We start from the raw sequence: 12,421 nt of genomic DNA on the forward strand, positions 1-12,421 counted from the left end.
TGAAATTTAACTAATAAAAGTCAGACATTGCTTTTCAACCATGCTTCTACAAAATTATTAAAAAAAAAAAAAAACTCATCAAACAGGCCTGGACAAAAATGATGGTACCCCTAGAAAAGACTGAAAATAATGTGACCAAACGGACATGTTAATCCAAGGTGTGTCCACTAATTAGCATCACCGGTGTCTACAATCTTGTAATCAGTCAGTGGACCTATATATAGGGCTCCAGGTAGTCACTGTGTTGTTTGGTGACATGGTGTGTACCACACTCAACATGGACCAGAGGAAGCAAAGGAAAAGGTTGTCTCAGGAGATTAGAAAGAAAAGCATGTCAAAGGTTAAGGCTATAAGACCATCTCGAAGCAGCTTGATGTTCCTGTGATGACAGTTGCACATATTATTCAGAAATTTAAGATCCATGGGACTGTGGACGCAGGAGGAAAATTGATGACAAATCAAAGAGACGGAACATCAGTGTCAGATCGCACCATCCGTCGTTGTTTGAGCCAAAGTGGACTTCATGGGAGATGACCATTGTTGAAAACAAATCATAAAAAAGCCAGACTGGAATTTGCCAAACTACATGTGGACAAGCCACAAAGATTCTGGGAGAATGTCCTATGGACAGATGAGACAAAAATGTTACTTTTTGCCAAGGCACATCAGCTCTATGTTCACAGACAATGAAGCATATCAAGAAAAGAACACCGTCCCTTCTGTGAAACATGGAGGAGGCTCTGTTATGTTCTGGGGCTGCTTTGCTGCATCTGGCAGAGGGAGTCTTGAATCTGTGCAGGGTACAATGAAATCTCAAGACTATCAAGGGATTCTAGAGAGAAATGTGCTGGCCAGTGTCAGAAAGCAGGTCATGGGTCTTGCAACAGGACAATGACCCAAAACACAGCTAAAAACACCCAAGAATGGCTAAGAGGAAAACATGGACTATTCTAATGTGGCCTTCTATGAGCCCTGACCTCAATCCTATTGAACATCTTTGGAAAGAGCTGAAACATGCCGTCTGGAAAAGACACCCCTCAAACCTGAGACAACTGGAGCAGTTTGCTCATGAGGAGTAGGCCAAAATACCTGCTGAGAAGTGCAGAAGTCTCATTGACCATTACAGGATTGCAGTGATTGCCCCAAAAGGTTGCACAACAAAATATTAAGTTAGGGGTATCATTTTTGTCCAGGCCTGTTTCATGAGTTTATTTTTTAAAATAATTCTGTTGAAGCATGGTTGAAAAGCAATGTCTGACTTACACTCAGGAGTGGTTCTGGGTGGTAGTGGCCTAGTTGGTAACACCCTTGCCTATGAACCAGAAGGCCAAAGTCCCAGGTTCAAACCCCACTTACTACCATTGTGTCCTTGAGCAAGACACTTAACCTTGAGTGTCTCCAGGGGGACTGTAACTACTGATAGTAAGTCCCTCTTGATGAAGGCATTCCATAAATGTAAATCTAGATGTTGTCCGTGCCAGAGCTGCAGCAAAGGAATGATTAGTTTGACCATTGACCAATCACTGTCCTGCAACATTTTGTCCCCACATTTTATAAAGTGAAGTGAAGTGATTGTCACATGTGATACACAGCAGCACAGCACACGGTGCACACAGTGAAATTTGTCCTCTGCATTTAACCCATCACCCTGAGTGAGCAGTGGGCAGCCATGACCGGCGCCCGGGGAGCAGTGTGTGGGGACGGTGCTTTGCTCAGTGGCACCTCAGTGGTACCTTGGCGGATCGGGATTCGAACCTGCAACCTTCTGATTACGGGGCCGCTTCCTTAACCGCTAGGCCACCACTGCCCTAATTTTAACATCACCTCAGCTTGAAACAGCCACATATCACCAGCATGGATCTAATTCAGCAGTCATTACACACCACTAGCAGACATCTGTGTTTGCAGAGCACTCTTTTGGAGCCGAGGCTCAGAAGAGGAAATGGTAAAAGCAACTCACCTCGATTTTCCATCACAGAGCAGGAGACACAATGACAGAAATATCCTTCACGAGAGAAAAACGGGAGCCACAGATTAAATTCATGTTCAAGACAAGAGGAGTATATTAAATTGTATCACTGTGTGCTGTGGATACTGGTAAGACTTACACTGTTGATGGTCATTGGCTTAGTGACATGGAGGTCATCAACAATGTCTAAGGCTGTTTCTCTGTGTATTTTCACAGGTCCATCCACATAAATGGCGGGTCTCTCAAAATGTCCAAATCCTGTTGAAAAGAAAAGATAAAAGACAGTTAACCTGGTCACAAACAGCAAAACTGGTCTCCAGTCATCTCATTTGTATAATAAATAAATTAAATTAAATGGCCACCTCACACAAGCTTCCTTAAATGACTGTATAATACTGCATCTGCCTAGTTTGTCTATTTATTTTCAGTGGTAATTATCTTCACCTTTTTATAAAAAAAACTAAAACATTATCAAATTCTAATCAACTAAATACTGTTTTGGTTTTAAAATTAAGGTAGACTGAATTTTGCACCAGAATCATGTGTGAAGCAATGATGCAAACCATCATTTGAAACAAATCTCTCATATTTACTGCTATCTGCTGAGTCATACAATAGATATGACATATAAAAATGAATGTTGATATATGAAATAGTGATAGCACCCTGGCGTTTAATCAAGGACGACAGGACAAACTACAGTTCCAGACTATCTATCGATCGATCGATCGATCGATAAAAAAGACGACTGGTTTAGGCGACTGATTTAGAACCCAGGATGCCTTGCCGTTGTGTAAACTCACGCACCGGAACACGCTCAACACTAGGCCTGCAACAACGAATCGATTGAATCGATTAAAATCGATTACTAAAAGAGTTGCCAACGAATTTCCTAATCGATTCGTTATGTCGCGCGACGCGGAGACGTTTGATTATTTAAAAAAAAAAAAACTTTATTTGAGCGCGGAGCGGAGTGAACACACTCGGTCTCTCTCGCGCACAGATGCTAGCAGAGTTTGGCGCCTCATAGACAGCGCGGATCAAAAAAAACGAGCGGAGGTAGAGGACAGATACATGGCGGAGGCAGAGAAATCTGCGCGAAAATCTGCAAAAGCGACACGGCACGGCACGGGACGGCAATGATGCAGCACCTGAAACGCGTGTTTGATGAGGAGGAAGGGAGTTCAGCAGCAGGGGAAGTAACTAAAGAATCCTACTTTAGTTCCGCTGTGAAGTGAGGAACGTAATGTCCCTGGTGCGGGAGTTTAACTCGCCGCGGAGGAGAACTACACGGAGACTTACAGCGCCACCTACAGGTGTGGAGGGGGGGATGAAACAGCGTTCGGACTGTTCTCTGCGTCTCCGCGTGGACGACTCGCCTATTGTGTCCCTGAGCAAGACACTTAACCCTAAGTTGCTCCAGGGGGACTGTCCCTGTAAGTACTGATTATCGCTCTGGATAAGGGCGTCTGATAAATGCTGTAAATGTAAATGTTAACCCGTCATCCAGCTTGACAAGCATGACAAGTTAGCGTTAGCGCGTTAATAACAGTAGTAAAGCAGGGGTGCTATAAGTTACTTTGCATTAATAGACAAAAGACATGTTTTTATTCACTAGTCTTTTATGGACCATTCATTGTTCAATCTGTTGTCATGTATAGCTACACTGCAAAAAAAGCTTTTCTTACCTAGTAATTTTGTCTCGTTTCCAGTCCAAATATCTAAAAAATCTTAAATCAAGATTACTAGACAAGAAAAACGGTATGAGAAAATTAAGTGATGCTTAAAACTTCTGTTTGAGATTATATCTCATTAAGATTAGTTTTCTTACCCCATTGGCAGATAATTTTGCTTGTTTTAAACAATCACTTAATTTTGAGATGTTTTATCAGAAAACAAGACATTTCTTATGCTATTTCATGTGTCTAGTAAATGTATCTTGATTGAAGATTTTTTTAGAGCTTTGGACAGAAATCAGTACTACTAAGTTAAAGCATTTTTTGCAGTGCGTGTCAGTGTGAGAGTTTGTGAGTGTGTGCATCTGTGAGTGTGGGCATCTGCAGTGTAGTGTAGAGAACAAGTTCTGACATTCAAACAAATCCTGTTAAATTTTCTGATTTGTATTGTTCTTTTTTTTTTTTTTTTATAAATTATTTATTGTTCTGGCAGCTCAGGTGGCACTTTATTTAAAAAAAAAAAAAAAAGTCTATATTTGGCAGATGTAAAGCATACATGTGTATTTTGTTAGTCCATTTTTATTATAAACTATAATAATTATTATAACAGCTCAAGGAGCAACATGTTTGGCTCTGTTTTTGAATAAAGGGTTGGAAATGAATTCTTTTCTTCTTCTTTTTTTTTTACCCGATTCAACGATTAATCAAAAAAATAATCGGCAGGTTAATCGATTATTAAAATAATCGTCAGTTGCAGCCCTACTCAACACCACTGAGAGTCATTGTTTGTTAAGAAAAGCAGACGCTTCTAACTCACTTTTAGATCCACAACAGGACGGAGTTACACACTGTATAACCAGCAACAAGGTTCGAGAAGGGCTGCTGAGAGAGATGCTGAAGATTCTGAGGGGCAGTGACCATGACTGAATGAATAAGGGAGAATGAGGATACGAGTGGAGCGAGATGTTAATGATCAAGTGGTACGTAAAACTGGTCCAGCAGACGGTAATGGGCTCGGACAGAGTGAAAAATCAATGGTGCTGAGGCCAGGAGGGAGGAATGCTAATGAATGTGTTCTGTGGTGCTTCTGTTACTATCGATCCTCCACAGACACACTTCCCTCACTCATAATCACAGCACAACACGAGGAAGAGAGGGAGAGACAGGATGAGATGAAGCAAAAGAAGTGATGGGGGGGAAGACAAAAAAAAAAAAAACACGGTCACGTAAATGTAAAGGGGAAAAAAGACAGGAAGGGACAGAGATTAAAAACCAAGAGAGGAAGTCAGAAGAGGAGAAAAGAGAAAGCAGAGTAAGGTCAGAAAGAAACGCAGACAGACAGAAGCCAGACAGAAGCCTGCCAGAAGTCCTGCCGGACCGGAACCAGGACAACTTCAAGCAAACAAAGAGCTGCGGTTGGTTTTAATCCTCAATGATGTTTCTATATAGAAAGATTCAAATGGGAAGATCGTGTTAGCATGATTGACAGCTCTCATGCAACACATCAAGGTATGTCATGGCAAAAAATATTCAATAGAAATTAGGTCAAAACTATTTGTAGGAGGAATGTTGAATCATTTGATGGTCCCAGTCCAAGAGAATATCTTTGAATATCTTCAAATACGTCATTAGCTGCCACCTCCATGCCTGACCTATATGATGGAGTGACACCTCAGGGCTTGAGATGGGCTTAGAATATGGGGGCTTACAGCGGCCCTGTCTCTCTCTCTCATAGAGAACAGGCCAGTATTAAAGCTGGGGAACAGAGTGTGAAGGCGTCTGCAGCTTATTTTTAGTGTCACTAACTTGAGCAGATCTGCAGTTGCTGTGCCCTTTTGTGAGGACAATGAAGGACGAGTGTGAGGAGCAGACACATATATATTATTTTATGTGTGCATTAGAGATTTGTGCTTGCATGAATGTAGAGGTACAATATTACAGTAGCTTCAGACCAGCATTATAAGATAGAAAACCATACTTCAACACAGGGCTTATCCTGCAATCCTGCTTATACCTTTTGTACTTTAGTAACAGATAAAAATGTATTCTGATTACAAATAAAATAAAAATTAATTTCCACAAATTAATATAGAGCTAATGTTTGCTGTCAATTATTGATGTGTCTTAATTTTTGAACCCACATTTGAAGATGTAATTGGCCAAAAAATCCTTCACATAGAGACCTTCTATTGAGCTGAGAGGAATTCAACCAATGAATACTTTGTGGTCCAACCTATCCCATTATTCACTGCATTGATTTTTTTTCATGGATTCTACAGCAAAGGAAATGTCGGCAGAGGATTCCACTTTTAAACAGTGTCGTCCTCCTGAACTGGTTCATGAGGCTCATATTCTGAAATTTATCATCTCCACATACAAAACACTCACAAGACAATGAATAAATGATAAAAAATCTTTCCACACCAACAGGATGTAATAAAAACCCACAGGAAGACTTGGCTGGTATAGCATCACCAAAATGACCTAAAACAGCTAAAACGATGCTAAGACTAAATAAGAAAAAAATAAAATGCTGTGCTCTGTGAGGCTTCACTCAAGTGTTAAATCCTGAAATTGCCTTATTGTTAAGCATCTCTATAAAAAGCCGAGCTGTGGGGAACGTCTGAAGGATCCTGCTGCAAATAACACAACATGCTGCAACAGCAGGGCAGAGACACACCACACACACACAATCTGAGAGCTGCATCTTGTAGAGATGGTGGGACAGTTGGACCTTTGTCTAAATTCTTCTGCAACACAAAATTAGTCCATAAGACTCCCTATGTGGGGTTAAGGCCTGGACATCTCAGTCTCCCTGGACCGATATTTGAATCCTGTCCTTGTCATCTTGGAATATGCCAGAGCCATCAGGGAATAAGAAATTTACTGGTGAAAGATCCTGGTCATTTGGTAGAGTCAGGTAGGCAGCTGACCTCATTCTCTGCGGCCAGAACGTTGCTGAACCTCAGCCTAAACTGCAGCAGCCCCAGATCATAGCGCCGACCCCACAATATCAGTTTATTTACTGATTTTAACATGGTGGTGGCATAGCAGGTAAGGAAGGGGGATCATAAACAAAAGGTTGCAATATCACAATGACGGATGACAATTTCACTGTATATGTTGATCTCTGAATCTGTAGTGTCTTTATCGGTCATTTCAGGCTAAACCCAGCACACCATTATCAAGTTTACAACCCAATTTGAATCATGTTGAGGATCTTGCTCTTCTTTTCCACAGCACAGTGGTTCCATAATTTACAAGGTGTTCCATATAATGCCATATATTTATAATATTTTACATTGAAACATCTTGTGTAAATCTATCACAATCTACACACAGCTGGAAATAGCTTTGAATGTATGATGCAACATGCTGAAAGTCCCTAGTCCCTACACATATCATATATAACTCATCAGCCTGACACACAAACAAAATCACAGCCAACTCTGATGACTGAACACACAGCTGGTCACTACACAACAAGGGATTTAATGTATACAATTAAAAGCAAATATTGCTCAAATATGTGTAACTAATGAGTGAAGCTAATCTGGCAACACTGGAATATGCACTAATCTGTGCAGCATTTTTTGGGATTGATTTGAGGTGAACGTCATGCCTTCAGCATACTAGGGTGATATGCTACAGATGACATGAGGAGGAGACATTTATGTCTACACACCAACAACAGCAGCACAATGTCCCCTTACCCACACTGCCATGGTCACCCTCTTCCACAACCAAGCACCAAAACTTGTGCAACCCTGCATAAGGAGGATTAGAAACCATTTCACTACACAAAAATCTCACGTCACGTGAAGGTCACGTGAGGGCACTTGCTGAGGTCTGTCACACTGTCTGTTGACAGAATAAACACGAGTGTGTAAACCAGGCCAGATGTGACAAAAGAACACAGCACAGCATCAACATGCCTGGGCTGAAGAGACATCACACTTGAGGGTTTGCAGTCTCTCGGTTTATTAATTGTACCTGCATGGGTTTGTATGAGCATTTGAATCCACCAGTTCAATGTCAACAGTGTCCTTCATAATAATTTGCTGACAGTGTGACAGAAAGAGAGATACATATATGGAAAGCGAAAAGAAAGAGTGAAGGGCAAAACATCATTGTATAACCAATAAGGGTTTTAACTTAGTGGTTTGTGTGTGTGTGTGTGCATACATGAGCATATCTGTGTGTGTTCAAATCACATAGGACCAAGTGATGTGTCCCCACTCATCCCCTGTGAATATTTCTTTTAGTTCCCAATTGTTCAGTATCAGAAACAGTCAGCTCACACATGGCTAGCTCCCAACACACAAACACAGCTTCACAGTACAAAAGTGGATGTGAATGACCTAGTTCTTGTCATGGAGTTCAACTCAGCAACGCACCAACTCAGCAACACAGATCTTTTTACCTGGTGACCAGGCAGCTCGAGTTGGATGTAAGAAGAACCTCCAGCCTCTGGCTAATTTCAGTTGTACCATCAAAGTGTGCCCCGGAGAGTTCACAAAGCCTTTAAATCTGAAAACAGTGCTAACTTGTATAAGGCCAAATTACGGGTGTAAAGATAACCCAGATTCACGGTTTGGTTCAAACTTTGGGACACAATTGTTATGTTTTATAAACCAATTAAATAAATAAAAAAGATTTCCAAAAAGAAGAGACAGAAAACCAATTAATTTTTGTCCCTTTTTTTAAGTAACCATGTTGCGCTGATAAGATGCCACAATACCTGCCAATATATTTGTAGGGATGCTGGACATTACTGTAGTAATCTCAGACCTACAGTTACTACCAAGCCCAAAATACAGACATATTAATGGCCCTTTAATTCAAGCATGCTGATTGGAGTTAGGAGGTCTTACACTAGCTAGCACTGATACCCCAAACAAAAGAGATAGATATATCTGCCTAAACCAATTTACAAGTACAACCATGTTAATTATAGGGACATAATGTAAAATCAGATAAAAAGTTAAACAAAAATGTTAGGATTAGAACAAGATGGAAAAAAAACTGCATGTTTAGATTGAAAAGCAAAAAATAAGGTGAAATGGGACAGGTGCGCAAATGCGTGAAACAAGGCCCCACATACATCCAGCTACATATGCATTTGCTTGAACAGATTTTAGTGAATTTTTGTTCTGCCAGTTTTAGAAATGTGAGATATGAGAAAACTGTACTGTGAACTTAAAATGCAAATTGCAAATCACAAGTTGAGTGCATTGTGGCGTAATCGTGGATTGAAAATTTTGTTTTAAACAAAGCATACGTTTCAAGAACATGTTCATAATTCAACGAAATCATATAAATAACTAATTGTTTGATTAGTCATAATTACGTTCACTATCAAAATAATCAACGACTAATTTAATAACCAACTTAACATATTTGGATTCCAAAGTGCTTTGTGCTTATCTACAATAAAAGATGTAAATGGTACAATTAATAAGTGGATTGCAATAATCGTTTGTGGCAGACCTAATTAACTGTGACATGGACAAAACATTGACCCCAAAAAGTTTGGTTACCACAGGGGTAGTGCCCCTGCTGGCTGCCTGCAGGACAGCCCATCCTTAAAATAACCCATTATCTACAGTGCGTAAATTTATCTCGAGGCAGTATATTAGCAACATTTTTGTTTCCATCCTGAAATTTAAAATAACACTGTGAAGGTTTAATGACAATTACAAAACAGCACATTCAATGTGTATATAAATTAAACTTGAGGTAAAACAGAATTGCTATTTGATTGGGTTTTGGGCATCGATCCAGGTCCAGGTCAAACCAAAAAAAAAAGTTAATCACACCACAACCCCTCCAAATAAAACTGATTACGTCAACGACCCCAAAACACATATGACTGAGCTCATACTTTCACAAAAACCAAACTTTCTCAGTCTACAACCACACAACTTGCACAAACACACAAGCCATCACTGAACACATTATTATTCTGCTGCCCTACACATGGCACCACACTAACATGAAGAAGCGGGTAGTCAAGTTGATGTTTAAAAAGATCACAGTTGCCCTGTATTAAACAAATCAAGACTCAAATTTGACTCTGGGGGGCACATTAGCACCCGTAGCAGCCGTGGCTGAATTACGTAGGGTGGCAACTGGAGCATCTGGGCTGGCTATGCAGGCTTTAAATAGCTTCTGCCTCCCAACGCTGCTTCTTGCACTCACTTGCCAGTTTGGTTTTAGAGAAAAGGAAAAGAAATGAATAAAATGCTAGAGGAAAGAGTCCACAACAGCATGGATGAAAAAATAAATAAATAAATAAATAAATAAAAAAATTTTATCTACTCATGCAGCAAGCCAACGCACAGTTCACATTTCACAGCCCCCTGCTGCCGGTTGCTGGGTGGTCTTCAGGAAAGCACAAAGTCCTGTGCGGAGTAACAAAAGCATTCGGAAAAACCTGAGTTGCCCGAATGGCATCATACTCACACTAGTGATGCTCCAGCTCAGGCCCTATTAGCCCAGCCTGGCTCTAGGCTCTTTCTCTCAACACACGTTGGGTTCTTCAAAGACGTCTGTCACCACATCTCTGCCCCATCCAAAATGAGAGGAGCGGATGCTCGTTCCCAATCTGGCCCGGGCCATACGTCATCTCTTCTCCTGCCCCAGAAAAGCACTGCTCGCCGCAGGGAATCATGGCCCACTTACAGAAGAGCCCGAAATGCTCCTCTTCTCTCGAAACTTAAATGTTCCTGTAGACATGGTTACAGGTAGTGACAAGCTGCCATAAGACTGAGGTGTGCCTCTTCAAACCTAAAGCACATGCCTTCACCAATTTTGGTTGGCCCTTCAGCTGCACTGGCATCAGTTGTACCATGGTGCACAAGGTCATGCCACAGCATCCCAACAGAAACCAGCTCTACTCCAATGAGCACACAGATTAGACTGACGATTTTCTGACAGTGGTAAGCCAATGATGGCACCAGTATCCCTACCACTAAACATATATAAAGAAAACCATCAGCAACCAACTCAAATCTGGCCTTAAAATCTAGTTCGTCTGATTAATCACATGATGTTCATATTTCAGATAAAACATGAAAAACATTAAATGACTGATTATTTTTTTTAGAACTGGTTTTTATCAGATGCTTTATAACCCTTGTGTACCTCTCCCTTCAGACCTGGTTGATGGAACAGCATGAGTGTAAATACAGGTGGAGAAAGGTTAAATGTATTAAAAGAATTTATAATTTTTTGCCTTTTAGGGGGCCTGTAAATGTCCATAAACAGCAATCTAATCCAGGTCTGAAGTGAAATGAGTTTTTAAAACCCACTTAAATGGACAGTGACTTCTAAACTCCTAACCAAGCTTAGTACCAAGACAATAAGCACAAAAACCTAACACTCGTCCACTAAACGAGGCTGAGACTGCAGTCAGTCTGTCTATCTATCAAGGGACGTGGGGATACAGAAATCGCATCGTGCCCAGCAGGCATCTAAGTGGTTTTGAGATGGGAGAGAGAGAGCTGAGCTGTGATAGAACACCTCTAACCAAATAAGCCAATCAGCCTGACCTGCCACAGCAGATTCAGAAGCTCTAAATGATTTATTACAGTTTTGAGAGATGAGAATGGGGGTGTCAGGGAAGGTAGAGTCAAGAAAGATGAAATCTAGAGAGATGAAAAGAGAGAAACTAAAAAGAGAGCAAAATGGTCTACACGCATACAACAAAAAATGGAGAGCAAGAGACAGAACGCTCCACCTAGATCGGAAGATAATTATATATGGGAAATTTGTTAGTGGACATTATGCCCTTCAGATGACAGTACACACTGAGCATTTTCAGCAAGCTCCAAATGAAGAATGCAAAGCTGAGGAAAAAAGACAGAACCGTTGTTAAGGGTAAGACGATTTGTCAACCTCATCGACAAAAATCAATAATTAAAAATGTCACAGACGAATTTGATTGTCGATAATTATCACTAGATGTATTGCTAAATGGAGCGAAGCTGGTTTCAGACCGAACGCATAGTGGGCTTTGTGCTTCTGCATTCAGACCAGTTAAAGAGCCATTCTTGACAAAATGTATCTGAAACAATAGGTGTGGTTAACGCACGATCCCACCGCATAATGTATTTTATAACTATACCTCCCCGCATACCACCTTGCTTGAGTAAAGCACTATACTCCTCTCCTCGACCAAATTTGTTTATACTGGTCACACGTCAATGTGTCACAACGTGCAGGGGTCAAAGTTCATCAGCATTCATATTTGGCCGCAGTGTCTGAAGAGGCTTGCAGGGCACAGCGAAAGATTAAGGTTCGGGCAAGTCACAACACACTTTGATCTGTAACTGGCTTGAGACAATACTACCGACTTCCAATACATCGGGTGGTAGTAGTCTAGTGGGTAACACACTCGCCTATGAACCAGAAGACCCAGGGTCAAACCCTACTTACTACCATTGTGTCCCTGAACTAGACACTTAACCCCAAGTGTCTCCAGGGGGACTGATTGTAAGTCGCTCTGGATAAGGGTGTCTGATAAATGCTGTAAATGTAAAATTCAGCAATACACAGACATGGCAACCTGCAAAGACTCATTTCATCTACCCAATCAGAGCGAATCTTCTCTGCAGCAGGAAATATCTGCTCTCAGAATAGAACATGCCTGACTAGAGACTACCTTGAAATGCTTGACACTTTTTTTGACACAATTTTTGCTGCTAATGTCCTGGGCAAAAATGAATTAAAATGTGTTTTAATATACATTAATACAGCGAAGCATCTTTCTGTT

The 12,421-nt window shown here is 40.9% G+C and overlaps 1 protein-coding gene across 2 annotated transcripts in view; it reads right to left on the reverse strand.

The window, feature by feature from the left end:
* phactr4b (phosphatase and actin regulator 4b) overlaps positions 1–12,421 on the reverse strand; it is a 40,622-nt gene that overhangs the window by 25,687 nt on the left and 2,514 nt on the right. Inside the window, exons 1-3 of one of the 2 annotated variants that reach the window (XM_028980796.1) lie at positions 10,111–10,225; positions 2,109–2,227; positions 1,961–2,005 (exon numbers count right to left, since the gene is read on the reverse strand). In XM_028980796.1, the coding sequence (XP_028836629.1) occupies positions 1,961–1,973 (13 nt within the window). In that variant the 5' untranslated portion in view covers positions 1,974–2,005; positions 2,109–2,227; positions 10,111–10,225. Of the gene's footprint in view, positions 1–1,960; positions 2,006–2,108; positions 2,228–10,110; positions 10,226–12,421 lie in introns of those variants that run through there. The other variant, XM_028980795.1, reaches the window with a different exon arrangement.

Source organism: Denticeps clupeoides, chromosome 5 (assembly GCF_900700375.1).
Source record: "Denticeps clupeoides chromosome 5, fDenClu1.1, whole genome shotgun sequence".
NCBI lineage: Eukaryota > Metazoa > Chordata > Actinopteri > Clupeiformes > Denticipitidae > Denticeps > Denticeps clupeoides.